General features: G+C 34.1%; 2 protein-coding genes across 3 annotated transcripts; both read left to right on the top strand.

Annotated features, from left to right (window-relative positions):
• The first annotated feature begins 240 nt into the window (after nt 1-240).
• On the top strand, nt 241-8,594 carry LOC142981725 (alpha-tocopherol transfer protein-like). Of its 2 annotated transcripts, none has more exons than XM_076127819.1 (6): nt 241-434; nt 5,898-6,054; nt 6,682-6,799; nt 7,189-7,320; nt 7,799-8,012; nt 8,322-8,594. In XM_076127819.1, exons 1-6 carry the CDS (start codon nt 272-274, stop codon nt 8,474-8,476), a joined length of 939 nt encoding a protein of 312 aa, XP_075983934.1. In that variant the 5' UTR covers nt 241-271; the 3' UTR covers nt 8,477-8,594. The 2 variants fall into 2 exon arrangements, with proteins under 2 accessions (XP_075983934.1, XP_075983935.1); XM_076127820.1 differs by lacking the exon at nt 241-434 and adding an exon at nt 5,623-5,814.
• Nucleotides 8,595-13,061: 4,467 nt separating this feature from the next.
• LOC142981731 (uncharacterized) lies at nt 13,062-19,883 on the top strand. Its single transcript, XM_076127827.1, has 6 exons — nt 13,062-13,492; nt 14,964-15,120; nt 16,542-16,659; nt 17,105-17,236; nt 17,617-17,830; nt 18,367-19,883. Exons 1-6 carry the CDS (start codon nt 13,330-13,332, stop codon nt 18,519-18,521), a joined length of 939 nt encoding a protein of 312 aa, XP_075983942.1. The 5' UTR covers nt 13,062-13,329; the 3' UTR covers nt 18,522-19,883.
• The last annotated feature ends 1,880 nt before the right edge of the window (nt 19,884-21,763 follow it).

Raw genomic sequence — 21,763 nt, 5'->3', positions numbered from 1 at the left:
TTTGAAAAATTCTTTCAGTGTTAAATAGCCTATTTATTGAGGAAGGCTATAGGCTATATAACATCACGCTACTACTAAAAGGAGCAGAGTACCAGTAAAAAATGTTACAAAAACGGGGAAAAATTTCACCCATTCTCGCGCTAATGTGACGCAAGCGAAGTTGCGCGGGTCAGCTAGTATTTTTTTCAACGTTCAGAACATAGACTTACTATAAAAGCGTTTTGCATTATTAAAGGCGGTCAGACCGTCGGTATCAGTACGCAAAGTCACTATGGAGGAAATAAAATCGAACAAGATATTGAAATTTAATGAGAATCAAATGCAACATGTTCGGAAAGCAGTTGGGTACGAAGACTTGAATAAATTGAAACAGGATATTCAGCAGTTGTCGGATTGGATTAAACAGCAAAGTCATTTCAGGATTAAAGATTTCGGTGAGTAATTTTTATTTTGAATGATTGGTTTAAATTACTTACACTTGGTTAGTGAGAAGGACTTTTGGTTTAAACCCTTGCTTGTTCAGGGAAAAACTCTAACCCAGCTGCGAGAGAGTAATTAATTTATTTTTAGTATTTATTCTTTAAATTAATTCAAGCACGGTTTTGAGGTAATTTTCAAGTAGTAACAAATAATTAGATTTGTTTTTTTAATTACATTTTTCCTAGTTTCACATGCAATTAAAAATTTTTGTATTCTAAATTATTCACAAATTTTTGGAAGGCTTGAAAAATAAAATTTAAGTATTGTCGAAATAAATACGATTGTAAAATTAAGTAAGTAACATTATTATATTGAATCGATTTTATAAATCGAATGATATCATCATTGTACCTAATATTTTCGTAGAAGCTGTAAACCGATGTAAACAAGAACGTTAATTCTCCAAAAAATACAAAAACAAAATTAATTCTGCTCAATTATTTTAACACCTAAGCTTAATAAAAATCGTATTAAAATGAATTGACTGGTTTATCCTTTTATTTTTTGCAAAATCTCGATGCACTTGAACAATAAAATATGCTATACTCAGGCCATTTCAAACTTACGAACTACGTTATGGCATTATACCACACTTACACATTGTCACAGTAATTTCATTCTTTTGATAATGACGTACTCGTAGTTCGCAGTTAGTTAGTAGAACCTTTAATCCTCAAGTTCCTATAAACAGCCCTTGATGTGACGCAAAGTTTCCATGTACATTCGGCCAGCAACTGTACTTTAGGCTTCATTCAGGGAGTAAGTAGCTCCTATCCCAAGAGGAACGGTATAGGGTTAGATTTATTTAGATATACCAGCTTCTGCCAATGACTTCGACTACGTAGAAATATTTTCCAGGGTAATATTATTTTTGAAAATTGAAAAGGACTGGTCGGATCTTGCTGCCGATAGGAGGATTTGGAAGGGAAGGGGGGAGGTCTTTGCCCAGCAGTGGGACATTCGAACAGGCTAAGGAAAAAATACATTATTTTTTGTTAATCCAGGTAATAATAAATTCATTCTCTTGCCCAGGAGTTTCTTATTTATTATTAATTGTAACTGAATATAAAAAGCCTCAAGGTTTAGAAACTTGGTAACATAGGTACTGATTTTTAAACTCGTGTGACTATTAGAAACAGTTGCCATTTGATATAAAGGTGAAGGAGAACATCTTTAAATCTGAGAGTTATTCATTTAATATCAATCAACAATCTATCACTTTATTATCACTCTCGTGCTGGACGGAACGTTTTTCTACTCTCTTATAATAATATCAAAAGGTGGTTGTGAGTCAAGGTCGGGAGGAAATCCTTGCTCAGTACTAAAAGAACTATATTAAGAAGGTTTAGGTCTTCCACCTCATGATGTACATATATTATTAGACTTATGACATTGATATTTTCTAGACCAGTCCAGAAAAATATTTTTTGCACTAATCAATACTTTAGCATAATTATATATTTTTTAATATGACCAAAAAATTTAAAATTATTTTTGCAGGTGGGAACAAATCAATAGGTTAATTGAAACTTTCAATCACCAAGAATTGTAGTGGACTTATTTAATATTGAGACTGGTCATTACCAAGAATTTCTGTGCTTTTTTTTTTATGACCTAAGAATCTGCGCAGATATCTTATTTACCGAGACATACTTGCATTTAATAATTACTTAATTCAAGTTGGAATCGAACAGTAATTACAGCGCGAAGTATTCTTTTGTGATTGATCACGAACCAGTTGTATCGACTTATTATGATGATAATGATTGGCTTTTTTCTCAGAAATTATACGTAAGGTGCTTTTACATAATAAGACAAATTAAAGCAGTTCATTATTTGTAGAGTATTTAAGGCATTTTTGAGCCAAATCTTTCCTTATGTGTTTTAAAGATAAATGATAGTTGATTGATGTAAATATTCCAAAACTTAAATCATATCATGTTGCGCAGTCAGATAAAATATAATTCATACAAATTACTTCATGTGTATATTTAAAATAAAAAATGCAAAGTTTGTTTGTCGGTCAGAACCGATTATAAAGTTCTTTATTTAATAGAGTGTGGGTGGGACCCGACACAATTAATTAAAAAGATCAAACCCTGAAAACATCTTTCACCAGAATGAACCAGCGTTTAGCCCAGTGGGTCAGCTAGTATCTTTATAAAAAATAATCTTTCTTCTGAGGGAGAAACACACACCTTAATCTGATACCCATACCTTGTCATGACCGTGATCTAGGCTTGACTGGACATTGTGATACGGTTTACTGCCTTCGCAATGGTCTGTCGCCTCATATAGAACCTATGCACTAATACCTACTTTTAAGATGTGCCTGTTTCTCAATGTAGAAATTTAGGACAAGAAGCAAGAAAAACTGAAATATAAACAGATGCGTGTGACAGCTTTTTTATGCTTTGGTTGGTTGTTGTTACTCTTACAGGTTTAATCTATACTATACTAATATTATAAAGCTGAAGAGTTTGTTTGTTTGTTTGTTTGTTTGTTTGAACGCGCTTATCTCAGGAACTGCTGGTCCGATTTGAAAAATTCTTTCACTGTTAGATAGCCTATTTATCGAGGAAGGCTATAGGCTATATATCATCACGCTACGACCATTAGGAGCGGAGTAGTAACGAAAAATGTTACAAAAACGGGGGAAATTCCCATTCTCTCTTACGTGACGCAAGCGAAGTTGCGCGGGTCAGCTAGTAATTTCATAAAATTTAATTTAATTAATCATTGTCCCATTGCTATGCACGAGGTCCCGAACCAAAAGCAACACATCAATGGCATTTCCAAGTTATGTGCGTTTAAGACAAAATACTCTCATGAAACCCTATATATGCCTAAAAAATCTTCACAATAGGTATTAAAGCGGCGGTTGACCAGTGTCATTGACTCGGGGTTTTATCACACCCTTCATTCCGACAAGAGAGTGCTAGTTTTTGGAATTGAATAAATTGATTCCGTTTTACGTAGAAATTGTTCGTGTTAAGGAAAACCATGTTGCAAAGGGCCTTAATCAATTTATGACTGGTAAGGTCAGTTATAAAGTTACTAGGTAATTATCTCAAGCTACTTTATAGTACTGGTGGTCACGGCAATCGTCTTCGTTAGACAAGAATTAATACTATGAAGCTTATTATCACCTAGTATAGAGTTCGAGAATTTGTTCAAAATTTGTTAATGACTTTTTCGAAAGGTTGTGAGGATGTTTGTCCCACGTTAGCTCAAAAACTTCTAAACGAATTAAAATTAAACTCTGCCGTAGCCAAGTTGTATGGCAATGCTTATTCTTTGTCCTAAAAAAAGGCCAGCTTTCGGTCACGTGTCACGCTGTTGGTTTAGTGTGAGATTTCTTGAACCATTTTTCTTGAACTTGCCTCAAGACCACATGGTCTCAAGTCCAAACGGCTCAAAAGAAAGGCTCAAATATAAGATTGCTTAAATATTTTAAGTCAAGTCCAAAATAAACACGAGTGGAACCGCGCGGAACAGTTAGTCTTATATACCTACCTACATAATTACTTTTGAATAACAAATGACATAATATTTTTTCGAATGCAATTTATTTTACAGGTACAAGCGACCATGAAGACATTAATGTTAATAAGTACTTAAACATCATAATTTTTTTACAGCGTAATTTATTACTTTTGACCATATAAATGTAAATAAATAAATTACTTTGCTATAAACATAACAATAACACCAAAAATTTATGCAAAAATTATACAGAGTGGAAACAATATTTCTTATTTTTTTTAATACTTAAATTATGATGTGTTTTAATGCTTACGCATATACAACGCATTAAAATTTCGGGTTAGTCCCTGAGTACCCCGATCTCCGAGGCCCCCGTCCCGGAGTACCCCGATTTATTTTTACCTTGATAAACTATTAACAGTCAGTTTAGCGTAAAATTACCAAATTTAAATAAAATTTATTTAAGTATAAATCAAATGTTACCCTCTATCCAGCTTTTGCCCGCGACTTCGTCCGCGTATAAACTGAAAATATTCTGCGGGATCCCACATGCAGGATAAAAATGATTCTATGTTTTATTCCAGAATGTATTCTAGTGTGTGCCGATATTGTATCAAATCGTTATTGCGTGATTGAGTTACTATCATCCATCATAACTTTAGCATCACTACCGAAGATTCACCACTTCGAAGCCGACTCCAACATAGTTGGAAGAAAGACAAGACTGATATAAAAACAAAAACGTATGAATAATATAACTAAGGGGTTTAAATATATGATATTTTTTAAAGTCCACTAAATGTAACTCGTTAAAATACAAAAATTGTATAATTTAAGCATAAAATGATAAAAATCAATGAAAAACTGACTTTATTTTTATATCCGGTACTTCTATTGTTCAAAAGGCTAATTATTCAATAATTTGTCGTACTAAAGTTGTCTGTATTTTGAAATAACAAAGAAAAATAGTTCTCATTCTCACATAAGATTTTTAATCTACTTTGAAACAATAACAATTAAAAAACATTCAGTATTTTATGTGGCCCTAGCTTTTATTATAATTTTTTGAAGTAGATAAACACGTCATATTTTTTGCTTCACTGAAATAATTTATAAATAATATTTTCATAACAAAAATGAGTCACATAGTGTCAAATACATAGGACTCACGTTTCGCCGTTAACTATGTTATTCCCATGTAAAAGGGGCGAGTTTATTGCCATTTATGACGTTACAAAACTTTGTTCTTCTATTAAGGAATATTCTTATATAAATCAGAGAAGAACAATGGTACCTAATTTGCCCGACCCAGAAAGCGAACCCGAGAGGTCACAATCAGCAGTCGGTTATACTACCGACCGGGCCACAGCAGTCGCAAAAATTCAAACCTTGAAAAATTCTATTCCATTCTAAGCCCATAGGTTCGGCTTACGTCACAAATTGTAATAGCAATGCCTACTTATATTTTGGTAACACATTTGAACATATTAAAAATAATCGTTGTTGTTACATTATATACAAGCAATGTTTAACATCTTATATATATATATTCGCTTAGCCTTTGTTCCAAACTATGTTGGAGTCGGCTTCCAGTCTCACCGGATGCAGCTGGATACCAGTGTTTTACATGGAGCGACTGCCTATCTGACCTCCGCAACCCAGTTACTTAGGTATTAACACGATACCCTTCGGTAAGACTGGTTGTCAGACTTTCAAGCTTCTGACTACTGTTAACGACTGTCAAAGATCTTCGAAAATGACAACCGGGACCCACAATTTAACGTGCCTTCCGAAACACGGAAGAACTCGATATGTATAAGATGGTCACCCATCCACGGAATAACCTCGGTAAGCGTAGCTTAACCTCAGAGATCGATCCGTGCGACTGTTGTAAACTAAGCCACGAACATCTTATATATTTAAATTTACAGATCCAGAATACTTGGAGCGCTGGTTGATCTACAACAAGGGGTCTATCGAGAGAACAAAACAACGCTTCGACAGACTCTGCACTTGCACTAATTTGATGCCCGAGTTCTTACAGAATTTCGACGTGAAGAATGAATTCAAATCGTTGTTTGTTATCCAGTGAGTATAAGATTTCGTTGATAACAGAATTATTAGCTTAAAATAAAGATCCTACTTATCCATGCAACAACTACATAGTAAAGAGCCTTGCATACAAGATTTGCTGCTGGCGGACGTGTAGGTACAAAATTTTGAATTTAGATCATCAGTGACCCGCACGCATTGACGCATATGAAGCCTACGATGGTCTGTTTGGTACTACCGCTAATTTATTTTCCATTACGATCCCTCTGCTAGGCAAGGGTCTCCTCCCAAAAAAAGGATTGGTTAAGCCTTGAGTCCACTACGCTAGTCAACTGATTGGGGACTCTGCATGCCCTCAAAAACCGCGTTATTAATTTTAATCTGATAAATTGTATCTCTGAATACCCCTCAGCAAGTTGCCGAGGGGTATTCTACTAGTTGATCCGGCTATAGAACTTACAGAAAACCACGACTAGACAATAGCCTTTTTTGATGCAAGTGCGAGTAATAAATTATATCTATCGCGGGAGCTTATGAGATTTAAGCAATAGACGAGCAACAATAACGGGACTATAAGATAATATTTGTCCGAAGCAAACGCTTTCTCTTCTTTTTCGTACTTCTATTTTGCACTCAGTTTCATAAACCTTTTTCTGTTTTTAGAGACACCTGTGTGATGCCAAAACCAACCACAGATAATTACAGACTTATAATCACGAAAGCAAGCGGACTCGATGACAATGATTTCAAATTTATCGACTACTATAGATATCTAATTGTGGTGAGACAATGTGAAATATTTTTTTAAGTCGGTATTTTTTGTAATTTGGAAGCGCACTACATTAGGTGGCAACTGACGACGTGGCGCGGTCGGTTGAGCATTCAACTGCTAACCACGTGGTGTAAGGTTCGATTTCCAGGTCGATGCACTAACATTGTTAATGGCGAATATTTTTCTTACACCTTCGGGTATAAAAAGCGTGTTTTTTATAAAAAGACAACTCCTGTACTAAGCATTGCTCTTGTGTCGAGGGACTGTTACAAACATACAAATAACGGGAACAAAGTACAACCAGACCCGAAACAATTATTTGTGGATCGCACAAATGTATGAATCGGAGGCAACTAAATGTATCGTATGTATGTAAAAAAAAATAACCTATATTTCAGCTCGGCCACTACATGCTGTGCAACGACTATTGTCACGGCTACGAGATGATTGCGGACTCGAGGACAATAACAATGAACATTGTTAAAAAATTCAACCCCATAATCATTCACAAGGCGATGACTTTGCTTGTCGTAAGTATCTTGCATGAGGACCGATATTTGGTCCACTTTTGACATTCTACAGCAGCTGAAACTAACTCATCTACTCAGCTTAGTTGTATAACTGCAGTAGCAGTACTGCATTTATACAACTAAGCTAAAGATTTAATAAATGATTATGTGTATTACCAAAAATAAAAAATAAAGGAGCTGTATCAAACAGGCCACCACCAGCTGCGTAAGCCTGCGGAAAACTGTTGATCTAACGTCTGAATTTTGTATATTTACGCTCGCCTCGAACTTCGCATACAAGTCTTTGCTAAGTCCATGTACTATAACACTATCTTCACACCTTTCGCTACTATTGCTGCTTTTCAAAAAACGCATTACCTAACAAAATGTGGCATCCACTTGGCCAGCATGCTGATGTCAGATAAAGTGTAAGGTTGGTGGCAAGTCTATGTATCAAAGGTAGACAAGCTCTAACTTATATATGTATTTTGCTTTTCAGGAAGCCATGGGCCAAAGAATGAAGAAGATCCATTTGATTAGCGGATCAAAGTTCTTTGAAGCCGTACTGATGTTGTTCAAGCAAGGGCTCTCAGCCAAGTTGAGACAAAGAGTAATAGTACATCCCAATATGGAAAGTTTGTATGAACATGTACCAAAGGAGTTACTGCCAGAAGAACTGGGAGGAACAGAAAAGTCTATGAAGGAGTTAGCAGGTAAAACTATTGTTAATTCTTAGAATAAAAATGACCTCTTTGTAGATTTTTCTTTTATAGCAATTATTGATTAGACTCCTTGCGGTAACAGCATTGTTTAAATGTTTGAATTCGTAAACATTGATATCATAGTAATAATGATATGCCTATCAAAGGCTTTTGATCAGGTTTAATGACGTTTATCCAAATCGACAACCAACCAGAACCGTTTTTTCTAACATCGTCTCTTCGTACCGTGTTTTACAAAGCAGATTCGAAGCGATTATAATTTCTGTGATATCTATACACAATTGCCTATATTTTTTCCAGTACAAAATTTCGAAGCAGTAAGCACAGAAGAGCACATAGGCAAATTGAAGTTGATGGAGGAGGCGACAACAGATGAATCTTGCAGACTGCAGTGCAAATTCAACGAAGAATATTCTGGAATGCCTGGATCTTTCAAGACTTTGTGTGTGGACTAATTATGGACTATGGACTGGTTTCAATGATACTGGCTGTCGTAGCCAGATATCGGCTAGGACGTTACATGATAAAAAAAAACCATGAAGGACATGCGATAATACATCAGAAGTTTAATAATCGCACTGCTGATTAGGGATTTCCAGTTCATCAATTTTTAATCCATTATTGGCAAAGGTTTCTTTTAACAGAATGAGTGAGTGGTAAAGCCTGAGTCGTCAACACTGGCAAAGTGGGTGGTGTGAGGACTTTTCATGCCTGCAAGAATGTTCAAATGTTCCTATCATCAGGAGGAAAAGGATTATTTATATCTAAGTTACTTGTTGCTGTTGCTGGTATTTTATTTACTTTAGATTTTTATTTGATTACTTATTTATATGTGGAAAATAAAGGAGTTTGAAATGTGCAAGTGATATTTTTGTTTAAAGCCTGTTCGAAACAAAATGTTAAGTACAGAAATGCGATAGTAAAAATGAAAATAAGTGCAGGCGCTCTGAATACTTTTAAAGCATATAGCAAGACATGTAAATCATGCTTTACCTTTAGGTAAATAATTACTTTTATCTCTGGAAATGTCCTTGTATTAATTATGCCACGAGTGTGATGAAAAAGGACGCAACAATCATGTCAAATTATTACTTTAATCAATTTGTCATTTTAAAAGTGATTTAATGATATATTGCAGGCACTGTATATTATATGCGATTATGTACAAGTATCGAGTATATATCGAAAAAATCTTATGTTCAACTAATCAGCGCCCCTAGCGTGTTCTGAATGAGCTTGATCTTAGCTCACGATACGACGGCAATATTTCTAAAAGAGTACACTAATACCTAAAAAACTGACGATCAATGCGAATCTAGCCTCAATGTGTCTAATTATTATTACACTATGTGTAAAGTTCCGATAAAAACTGTGCGTCACAAAGCATGCCTCGGTACACGTGACAGGAGCGTAAATTATCTGCTGCGCAAATTAGTAGGCAACAATAACAAGTAAACAGTTTAATAAAAACATAATTTTAATTTCTTTTAATAAGCTCTTTGGTCTGGGCGATAGTATAGATGACTGCCGATCATGAGTTATCGGGTTCGATGTGTTCTCGTAGATCCTGAGTCAGGTTAAGTGCTGTTTGGGTTTTATAATTTTCTCTACAGCAGCTTGAAGTATGGTTATATGTCCGGTACATAGCAATAGGCTCACCTTCTTTGGAATGAGTAAGACTAACGTTGTCAATGCCCAGCGTGAGAGTATTTAATACACCTTTGGGTAGATACAACAGGCGAGATGTTGTAAGTAAAAAGTTTACAAAATATATCATATGAATCTGATAACGAAATTATACTAGTGATTCACAAGTTAATAGAAGAATCTCAAACTACTTTTTTTGTTGCCAAATATCTTGGAATATCTACTGAATGTCAAACGCCTCATAAATTACAAAATATTATTAGGTAACTAATAGGTTAGTTGCACGTGACCAATTTCCATAAATAATATTTATCATAGTAATAGCAATAAAAAATGTATTTTGTTGTTAGTCTTTTCAAACTACAAATATTATGAAAAATGTTTTTTAGCAAAACAAACAGCGAAAGTTAACTTGCGCAAGCGACTTTGAACATTTAAAAACTTGCGCAAATAGACTTCTGCCGGGTTTAGTTACTTGCAAAACAAGTTTTAATATTCACGATCAATACAAATAGCAACATTCATCAACTAACTCTTGAAAGAAAGCACAGAGAAATTGTCTCTTTGGATTCTTTGTTAAATTACACCAACATTAAGCTCCACTGATATCAAAACAATAAAATCCTCCTGTAACGGGATTGCACTGACCGACATTACATTTTCGATAACATAGAGCCCTTTTATTGGCTCTTATCCTTCAAACCGCACGTGATAATAATATGTGAATCAGCGTGGTTACCTTGCCACTATCACCACCTCGGCGATCCACGTGATTTTTACTCTTACTCAGAACTATAAACGAATTACCTTTTTTTTCAGTCTTACCCCTGATTTCTGAGGTAAAGGTTTCTAAATTTTCAAACATATTTTAATGATATGGATACCTAATCTTGTTATCATAAATTAATTCAAGTATTTTTTACATAAAACAATGCGTGTCTAAAGAACGTTAGAATTTAATTACTTCTATAAAATTGTACTTAATTACTTATACGAACAAGTTATTCTTTGTTGGAAATGTCGTAAAAATAATTGTGTTGTTATTATCCATAACTAGATTCCAGTCTATAAGGAAACTTAGTAAGGGCGAATGCATACGATTATTTTGCAGGAGTAATTTCGAACAAACTATTGGCTTGTATTGGTTTACTATATCGTATAAATAATGCATGGCTGTTAATTTGTATACGTGCAGTTTCTTTCTATTTAGGTATGTAGAAATTTTTGGGGGAAAATAGCGTTTCCAATGATCTTATAAACATCAATAAGTCTTTCACGCCAAACTTCTTAACGTATTTGGATGGTAATTTACACAGGTAATTTATATACTGGATGGAACACAACTAATAATTTTAGTCTGGGAAATCTTTTGTACGAAGTGTATGTAATAGACTCATGTTTCGCAATTAACAATGTCAATCCCATGTAATAGATTGCGAGCCCATTGCTATATACCGGGCACGTTATCCAACTCTGTATTACTGTTGTAGAATAATCAAATTAGAAAGCTCCAGTAGTACGTTGCCTGGGAATTGAACCCAAGACTTATCCGCAGTTGGGTACACTACCGACTGCGCTACAGAGGCAGTCAAAATAAAAGCATTATGAGGAACACTTGTCCGACATTAATAATTTATTACAATCCCAAAACTAGTGCCCAAAACTTAAGCAAAAAGTGCTGACGCAAGTTAGAAGGTAATTAAATTAATAGATGCCTAAGATTAAGATTGTACCTATGAAATAATGTCATGCATGAGGAATTCAGACAAGAAATTATAAACTTTATTCCATTGTAAAACTATCATTGACTTTTATGTTAATAATGTTAAACTAGGTATTAAATTAATTACTTATTTTTGTTCATAGTTAAGTTTGTCATACATATTTTATAACGACGGCAAGACATTGTTTTATATTTTTTATCACAACTTGGCCAGCGTAGTGTACTCAAAGCCTAGCCTCTCCCTCGTTTATCAAGAGAGCCTTGCCCTGCAATGAGAAAGTAATAGGTTAAACATCAAAAATTGTATCTTTGGGAAACTTACTCAAAACGTCACATTAGCCAATAAAAGTTTCCGTAAGTCACACTTCATATTTATCACTCTATTCGTCCAGTCACTTTTGAGCTAATTTTATACAGACACGACAAGAGACTTACTGGACTAGCCGTGTTGTCTCTTGTAGATTTAATAATAATCTATCAAAAATCCTTAAACATGTTAAAAACGTAGTGATGTTGTATTTATATAAAGCAAACATTAGAGCCAAATCATTTCTAACCCTCCGTTACTGACATATATTTAGCCGTAGTTTATCTATTCGATAGCGTTTAAACTACCGCTTAATATACTCAGAAACCATATGACAGCAAAGCATAGGGCATAAGACGCAACTTCGTAAAGGAAAAGATAAATGCATTTTTTGCGGTATTGCTGCTTCAAAAACAAACAAACAATTTACAAACACAATCAATCGACAATAATAATAAATATGCTCGGTTTTGTTATTTTCGCATTCAGGTAATTTTATTTAGGTTAATATTGTCCCTTCCTTATGTGTTCACTGTCCTAATAATAAGAATGACATAAACGTATGTAATTAATTGCTTTGTTTCTGCGGTCCAAGAAATGTGTATTCTAACGGTAATTAAAGGATACATCGTGATCAATGAATCTAGTATGCAGTTTTGAAAAAATGCGCGTGTACGTACCCGTACTTGGGCAGCGTGGTGGAATCAAACCCTTCCCTCAATTCAGGAGAAAGCCCTCGCCCTACAGAGAGACAGTAAAGGGCTTTAATTATTTGTTATCATTTAAAAATAACGGGGCAACACAGTCAAACGGCAACAGGGTCAGAAGTTGAATTGTTATGTTATTATCATATTATATTTCCTTGAATCAAATCTTTTGCTTTTGATTTCCGAAGGTTCAACCTGAAATCAGGTGCAGAACCAGTTTGAACTGTATCGTTTTAACACCTTTGAACACGTCACTATGACTCAAAAGGGAGCCTAAACAAATCGCGATGTTAATTTGTATTTTTTCCTCTTTCCGTTTGTCAACAAATAAAAATGTCCCAAACACCTCACAGCCGAATGCAGGCACTTTATTCAATTTTAAGTGATGTTTTAAAGTATTTGTATGACCACAATATAATGTACACTGGAAAGCAAATATTAATATAAAACTAATATAAAATGTTATTACTGTTGTTGTACTTTAAGAGTTGCTTAAAGTTAAAGAACATGTTTGTATTCGGCTGTCCATGCATCAATATGACAGTGTGTATAAGTAATTACTGTAATGCATGAAAGTATCATCAATTATAAGAAAAAAAACTAAACGAGGGTAGTTATAGAAAAATTGTTTTGGAAGACATGACACCAACACACCAATTATTATCAGTCAGTTCAAGACCGAAGTCGAGTGCACTTTGCTCTTAAAATCAGTTCGTTAAAAGCGTCGCATTTTTAATTATAGTTTGAAATATCTGAATTAGTTGCTGCTATTCAATATTAGATATACTAAACGGTCACCCATCCATACTTTAACCTTATTACCTTTACTTAACGTTACTGTATCGCGTGTAGTCACGGGTCCGTCCGCTTATAAATAAAGGCATATTTGAAACGAGGCCACAACTGAGTGATATCTTTTACAATATGGACGCGATCGTTGAGAGTCCTATCTTGCGTTATAATGCAAATCAATTGAAAGATGTTCGGGAAGCAGTCGGCTATTCGGATGTGTTTAGACTGGAACAGGATATTCAGCAATTTGGTGATTGGATAAGGAAACAGAGTCATTTTAAGATCAAGGAATTTGGTGAGTTATGAATACAGCACTTTCTATCAATCAGGGTATAAAAAAATCTATATCAAATAATCGGATGGTCAAAAATGACTACTAACCACCGGTTTCTGAGTACATTTAACGTTAGTTTATCTATTCAATTGCGTTTTTTTATATGAATTTTAACGCTATTGAATAGATAAACTACCGCTAAATATACCTCAGAAACCGAGGGTAAAAGCAGTATTGGTCTAGGTTTATTGTCTGAGTTTACGTTAAAGTTAGTATATAATATAGAATAGTGATACTCCCCTCAAGTAACATTCGGACTTAAAAAATACGTGAAAATATTTGTATGGCTAAAAACATATTTGTTTGGATTGTATTGGAAATAAAATCTAGAGCGATTTAATCTGTTTATCATCTATCAGAATTAGTCATACATAATTTCTTAAATTGCTTTGATTTTGACTTTTCACAATGAAAACTACCTTCCAAATTGGTGCAGTTTCGACAGTCAAAGAAACATAAAATCCTAAAATAACTGTTTTAGCCTTTATTGCCCTCAATAAAAATATTATGAGGGTCTAACCCCCAAAAATTATTTGTTTTTCCTCAATTACTTTCGAAAAAACATCAGTTTAAAGTTTTAGCATCGTAGAATTTAGAATCCAAAGTTCGGATTCGGTCAGACCTCGACCTCTGACCTTGATGGTAATCATACATTCTTGAGGGTTGTGTTCATCTTTTAATACGTACTTTGCCTAGTAGTTTACGTAGTTTTAAGAACTAAATTAAACTTGCCCAGGGTTTTGAACGTATTGCCTAGCTTCCCTATGGCTAACGCAACCCAGACATAATCAATGCTGAATCAATCAATTTGCCCTCAATAAATGTATGAAACAAATTTTAGGCATTCAAGGTTTCATCACGATGTTTTCCTTCACCGTTAGAGCAAGTGATAATTATTTCTAACACACATAACTTCGAAAAGTCATTGGTGTGTTGCCTCGGGTTTGAACCGTCGACCACGTGTCGGAGGGGCCAACTTAAACCACTCGATAGGACACTATCATAAATATCGATATTTTGACTCATTCATCTTGTTTAACCTCGAACGTTTATTTACATTATATGACCATGAATATAAAAACCTGTTCGCGAAATCGTAATTTTACCCTATGTCCGTATCGATCCAAAATAAACTATTGGATCGACTCGACTACTTTTGACTTATTTAAGGCAAAAATCATTAAGCTATAATTATCAATGTAAATATGTACATAAGTGTTTCTATTGTCCGGTAAGCTATGGCCAAAAAGTTCTTAGTTCGATTTTCGAGTCAGACGAAATTTCGATAAGTGTGTTCATTTTGCGTTAAAATAGGTTTACTAGCAGTTTATGATCATTATATGCTATAAGCTTACACAAAATATTTTTCAATAAATCTCTTCCTATATTATATCGGATATATTTGGAATGTATAATTATATGTTTTTTTCAGATCGTGATTATCTAGAACGCCTACTGATCTACAACAAGGGATCCATTGAAAGGGCCAAGAAAACACTGGACAAATTATGTACTTGTATAAATTTGATGCCGGATTTCTTACGAAACTTTGATTTGAAGAACGAGTTCTCCGGTATCTTTAAAGCCGTGTAAGTACTCCTTAATCTCTTAAAGTACTTTTTATTTTTTTTATTTTATCAGAATCTGACTGCCTCTGTGGCGCAGTCGATAGTGTATACAACTACCGTATAGAGGTCTCGGGTTCTAATCCCGTGTTCAAAACAAAAAGTTGTTTAGGAGTTTTTTTAGTAAAAATTTCTCAGTAATCACTCGGATTGAGGAAGTTAAGGTCAAAGACCTCTGTACCACAGAGAGCACGTCAAACTGTCGGACCTGCGCCTGATCTCTCACTGGTCTTGTCGGTGGTCACCAGGTTAGGAATAGTGTTCCTGTGTATTGTGCATACACTTGGACACTACAAACCAAGTTCTCTTCCATTGGTCATAGCCAGATATCGACTAAAAGGACAATCAATAGTCAAAATAACTGTTAAAATGCTTTAAAGACACTAACAAACAAAAACCAGCACATTTTGCCGGCTTCAATGAAATTGGCCGTTTTAGCCAGATATCCGCTAAGAGTACATTATTAAGCTTTACATTCATAACAGTTTTTCATACCTCAACAAAAAGATCATTAACTATATTAATTTCCTCACGCATCACACGTGACTGAACTATGTTCTTCAAACACGTGAGTAAGATTAAAGATCATATTAAAGACCATATCACCATATAATTATGTTAATTAACTTGTTGTTCAAAGATACTAGGCTAAGATAGGTGCTCACGTTTTAGCAGTGTTTATGTCTATAAATCATAAAATATGGCCGGCTAGATTTTTTTAAATGGTAATTTATTTTAATTATTTTTTACGGAATTTGGTTAACCTCGCTTGGGGAGCCGTAGGTTTAATTCTAACTCCGGACAAAATTTATTTTATTTCGAGCCTGTATCGTCCCACTGCTGGGCAAAGGCCTCCCCCATAGCTCAAAAAATTAAGTAATTCAATTTTTTTTTCAGTTCATATTTAAAAAAAAATGTTTCTGTGATTTGCAAAAACTATTTAATTACGAAATGAGTATTTCAAATTAGACAAAAATGGCAATCTGTTACGTCTTACTTGCATTTCTCACAAATATTGTCACGAGTGGGAATCATGACTTCTGTACGCAATGGTATCATGTTGACACTTCGGTTACTATGTCGAGGACTTTATCATATACCTTATTACCTCTACCTCCAGTATTTTTTTTTTATTTATTTTAAACATACAACAACTACCCTAGAACAGGCTCCAAATCTCTCAAAGGTTTATTTTCTATTAATATTTAAGTATTGTAACAGTGAAGAATTGTAGAATCTTTGAAGAGAAACAAATAAGTTTTATTAAATTAAATTAAATGTATTTGTCTTTTCAGCAACATTTGCATTTACAATCTTTGAAGAGAAATATACGTATTTATATATTTTTAAAATTCTTAATTAATCTTATATATTTGGTTTTTCAGCAACATTTGCATTTTGCCGAAACCTACAAAAGACAACTATCGTATATTGTTCGTGAAAGCTACCGGTGGAGATGATCAAGATTTCGAACTTATATACTTGTACAGATATTTGATGGTGGTAAGTAAAACTACATATATTATTGCTTTACTTCTTTATTAGGTAACAAGTAATCTCAGTTTACTTTTACCTATATGAAGTGTACACTTCAAAAAGTTAGGTAGTTAGTACATTAAGGTTGTAGGAAAGTACATACGAATATCCATTATAATTGTCTTTTTTAAAATATTTATTTACCTTTTGATATTATTTGAAATACAAATCAGAGTCTTTTAGTTTCTCTCGTCCTTTTATATTTTCAGTTTGTAAATAACATCATTTTTTAATTAATATTGCAAAGTAGAAGTAGTAAAAAGTCAGTCAAACTTTAAACAATTAACCCCTGTTTCTTAGGCTCCCCGTTTACCGAAACGATTGTTTGAAAAACAGCAAATGCCCAAATTTTTTTTATACGAAATAATCAATCCATAATAGTCCATTCATCTGTTACGCTTTTTTATTTCAGGTAACCCAATACCTTGTTACAAATGACTACTGTCAAGGATACGAAATAGTTGCAGATTTAAGCAAAATTACTTTAAGACTTGTGAGGAAGTTAAACCCTATGGACATACACAGAGCTCTTATATTACTGACTGTAAGTATAAAAAATCATATAACATACTCAAAATATTTCAAAAGCTAGTACTAAACTCTCAAGAAGTTTACTAAAGAATTAGTTCCTGCCATGGGTCAAAGATGGACAAGCCACATACGTAGAAGATGAAAAATTTATAGGACGTAGGAGATTGATTGGCTGGCTTTTTTACTTAAATTAATATCACATACATTCCATACATTCAACGCCACCATTCATAAAAAATCTTGATCCACCATTGTATCTAGTCGCTGTACGAACTTATATTGATAATGATATTAATACGTGTACCATCAAAAAATATTCAGACACGAACGGTGCAAGTAAAGGTTTATTCCGCCCTTTTATCGAAATTAATTCATAAACTGTTTATTTTCCAGGAATGCCTCGGCCAAAGAATAAAAAGAATACACTTCTTCAGTGCTTTCAAACTATTTGAAATAGTTATCCAGTTGTTCAAGCAAGCGTTTTCTGCTAAGTTGAGGGAAAGAATTCAAGTACATACAAGTAATGATACTCTGTATAACTACATCCCTAAAGAACTGATACCTAAAGACTATGGAGGTGATCTAGCAACTGTGCAGGAAATTCATGGTAAGATATACATAATATTTGATCTATAATTGTCCGATTGGTCGGTATCAACGTCTTGTCATGATGAGAGGCTAGTACTTAGGCTCTGAGCGCATCTCTATTGAAACTCAAAAACATTTGATTTGCCCAAAGATATTCATTTACAAGTTCCTCGCAAACTAGTCTCCGTAATTAAGTCTGTAAAAAAGAACAAGCCCTTATTATTTTCCTAAAGTCACGCTTATCAAGTGCATGATCTTCCTTATGAGCTATACATGGAACTCTTAAGTTGCGTAGAATAAAATAATAATAGGCAGTAAATTTTTTAACTACTACTAAAAATCATTTAATTCATAGCACGTGAAAGTCTTAAAGATAAATATTATTGTTTTTCTTTATTATCTTTACTCATGCGTTATCTATTTGGCGTGTTTTTATTACTGACATCTGCAACCTTTTAAATCAACCTAAACACCGATAAATAACCACAATCTCTTAATGCATTGTTACTTTCGTTTATAAAATATCAATAAAAATTGGTTGATTATTGTCCACAGATCTGAACTTCAAAGAACTAAGCTCGGACAGACACGTAGCAACAATGAAATTGTTAGAGAAAGCTGGCACAAATGAATCCTGCAGAATGTCGTGTACTTTCAACGAAGAATACTCTGGGATGCCTGGATCTTTCAAGATTTTATGCGTAGATTAATTTACCTAGCTTATAGTCGGTTCCAAAAAAACAGGGTTTTCAAGACTGGTCTGTGTGGTCAACTGGTCAGCATAGTGGTCTGCTGTTACAGTGATCTTGCCTATTATCCAGTAAGACGCGATGCAATGCGATGTCGCATCGCATTGCATCGCGTCTTCGCGACGAAACACAGGATGCAAGTATTTAAGTTTGGTCATTGTATTGACCATGCTTGTTAAGGCGCACATAGCTGTGTTGACCGGTCGGTAAACGATCTGTGGTTTCAGCAAACCTTTGTGCGGTCATTCAATACATGGGTGACCGCACAGTGGTATTTGAACTGAGCGTTTTCGTGCCACGCGGAGGGCATGTAAAAAGCTGGTCCCGGTTTTTGTCAATTAAAAAAGCAGTCATTAAGCCACGACAAAAGCCCTCGGGCGGCTTAAACAACTTTGACACTAGGTTGACCACTAACCATACGATTGGAAAGAGACGATTGTTACGTCCGACGCTTGGCAACGCGTTTGATGGTCACGTAGGACAATATCTTAGTTGAATTAAATGCTAAAGTATAGATGTGTCTTGTCCAGAAACCTTAAGAGAATATACCAGTCTACTTCAAGCCTTTACCAAATAGATTTAGTTCTCACTGTTCTATCCAGGATTTCAGTTTAAATTGGATGCCGGTCAAGTCAGTTGTAGTTTCCAAACTATTAGATATTAAGTGGTCGTCCTTGAAACAAGTGAAGCTGGACTTCGACAGCAAGTGACTTTGAGCTAGTTACTTGAACTTTCGCTTTGCATAACTGTTCTAGTATTTACTAGGGATTAAGGCGATGAACCAATTTACTTTGCTTTGACTGAGTCAATGCTAGCTGTGCTTTAATGTCAAGCAAAAATCAACGTTATTTTACTATCAAGGAAAAATCGACGTTAACTTACTCAAAGTCAATGGACTGTTGAGTTATGTGCCCAAATGTCAAGAAAAAAAATAGGTTTAACACATAGGTTGCCAGCAACTCACCGAGCGAGTTCAGAAAACCTACTTAGTAGGTTTGTCGGCACCGAAAGTGTTAATGATAATTTGGGGCTGTGTTTTATCACTAGTTTATTATGAAAAGATGGATTTTAAAGGTTTTAATTTTGTTATGTTGTACAACCCACAATGGAGTATTAATTTTACTGTGTAAAATGTTATAACTAATAATATTATGTATATGCTGTTATGGGTTTTCAGCCAAATTATTATAAGAATGATATTGTTAAGAGTAAAATAGAATTAGGAGGCTATGAATTCCTTTATAAAAATTGAATGTGCATGAAAATTTAATTTAAAGATGAAATGAAAATTTTTACTTATTGGAAATATACAATAAAAGATTATATCTTGTTTTATTATTTATATATTTCTATAATCAATACTTACTTTATAATCATACAAAAGCAAATACGCATCTATGGAGACAAACTTGCGCACTTAGTAGAATACTGCTAAAAAATGAATGCATAACGGTGCATAAATTAAAATAAGGAAGACGCAACTTAAAATCGTCTAGCGCCATCTATTATCCGTTGTTGTCATTAACTAAAAGCATTTCACTTTTCATCGATAAAGATACGGCTTATAAATTAAGCGCTAGATGGCGCTTAGACTTTTTTTATTGCCACAGGGTCCTAGACACCTTCACTGCTTTCATATTTGTAGAGACATGTCAAAATAGAACTTAAATTCGTGACTTGATACCCAGCGACCAGCGTACATAGAAAACAACAAACATCTATGTATATTGAAAACCAAATTACTAATTATAAAAGGAGGTTCGTAAGGCTACAGGGTAAAATATCGGTGGTTAGAATTTGTGTTGTGCAGGCATGGGGTTCGATTTCTTCTCGAAAAATACATTATCTTTAATCGAAAATAGTTCGTTTCGGTATTACAATAATTTGGGATATTTTATTTTTGTAAAATGCCCTAAGATTAATTTCTTACTGTGAGACCTTCTGATACTTTTAAGGAATAAATTACAAAAATGACAAATTACCGATTAACTTGTTTTACTGCACGAAAACTTGAAATTTTGATTTACATACCTATTTTAAAAGTCAGAACCGGTATTTTTTACCAGTTCCAAAATGCACTTTCACGTTATACTTTGTGGTTTTGATTTATTCTTTTTTACATCTTGAATGACAGTTCACAAGAACATAAGGTTAAATCACTTCTGACTCATTGTAAACATATTTTTCTTTGGATAGGGGACGCGGTCGTTGGTGTTTGCGACTGTCGTGTACAGGTCTCGGTTTCGAATTCCGATTAGGACCAAAATTCCTGTGTTTATCTGCCAATAAATTTTAATAAATTACCCAGAATTAGGACTTTGTAGTTGTACGCCTCAGTGCTTCTGAAAGCACGGAAAGCTGTCATTTCTCCTCTTGACCTCTCACCGGTAGTGTTGGTTACCGCTCACACCGGGCTATGAGAGTAAAGGAAAAAAGAGTGAACATGTGTATTGTGGTCACATTTGGACTCCACAAACAAAGTCAGGCGTATGTTGCTGACATCAATGATATGACCGCCGTAATAAAAAATCTCGATTACGTATATTTGAAAAATACAAAGCTAAGTTCTAAGTAATTGACTTTCCAATAGAAATAAAAATATCTGCGCTGAATCAAATCCATTACTCGTAGCCCACCGACCACCAAGCTGACTGCTTACTATTAATCATTAATATACATACTTAATCAATCTTACTTAAAAAAAAGAAAAGTCTTAAGTACATTTAATTATAGTTTGCACAATAATACAAATTAGATAATTATAGAAGAAAATGAAACATAAAATTCTCACATTGTAAATTATTAAATTCATGAAAACAATAATTTTACTCTCATGCGAATTCGTTATACAAAAACGTATATTAGTATATTAGTAATCCATTCTTAATATTATAAGTGTAAAAGTCTGTCTGTGCGCTTTTATTCTAAAATCACTCAGGAAATTTTGTGTAAAATATATTTCAAGTGAAATGTCTTGAACCGGTTATCACTATTTTAAAGTATGTACGTGCTACTTTAAAAATACCATGTTTAGAACAATTAAAAGAAAAAAGATTCTAAGTCCCGTTTTCAAAAAATCGAGATTATCGTCTGTAACTTAATAAAATATTTATTTTTAATTCAATCTACGCGCATCCTTAAATTAAGACTGGACATCTTTGGCAGTCGCATAGATTAGGAGGCTTTAAATAAAACCGAGGCAT

The sequence above is a fragment of the Anticarsia gemmatalis genome, chromosome 20 (assembly GCF_050436995.1).
Source record: "Anticarsia gemmatalis isolate Benzon Research Colony breed Stoneville strain chromosome 20, ilAntGemm2 primary, whole genome shotgun sequence".
Taxonomy (NCBI): Eukaryota; Metazoa; Arthropoda; class Insecta; order Lepidoptera; family Erebidae; genus Anticarsia; species Anticarsia gemmatalis.
Note: the sequence above shows the minus strand (reverse complement) of the source record. Positions and strands in the feature narration are given on the sequence as shown.

Excerpts from the sequence above, each read along its gene's own strand:
- LOC142981725 (XM_076127819.1), top strand. The coding sequence starts at position 272 with ATGGAGGAAATAAAATCGAACAAGATATTGAAATTTAATGAGAATCAA. Across the intron at positions 6,055-6,681 it reads AAATCGTTGTTTGTTATCCA|AGACACCTGTGTGATGCCAA; the intron begins GTGAGTATAAGA and ends TTCTGTTTTTAG. Across the intron at positions 7,321-7,798 it reads AGGCGATGACTTTGCTTGTC|GAAGCCATGGGCCAAAGAAT; the intron begins GTAAGTATCTTG and ends TTTGCTTTTCAG.
- LOC142981731 (XM_076127827.1), top strand. The coding sequence starts at position 13,330 with ATGGACGCGATCGTTGAGAGTCCTATCTTGCGTTATAATGCAAATCAA. Across the intron at positions 16,660-17,104 it reads TGTACAGATATTTGATGGTG|GTAACCCAATACCTTGTTAC; the intron begins GTAAGTAAAACT and ends TTTTTATTTCAG. Across the intron at positions 17,831-18,366 it reads AACTGTGCAGGAAATTCATG|ATCTGAACTTCAAAGAACTA; the intron begins GTAAGATATACA and ends TATTGTCCACAG.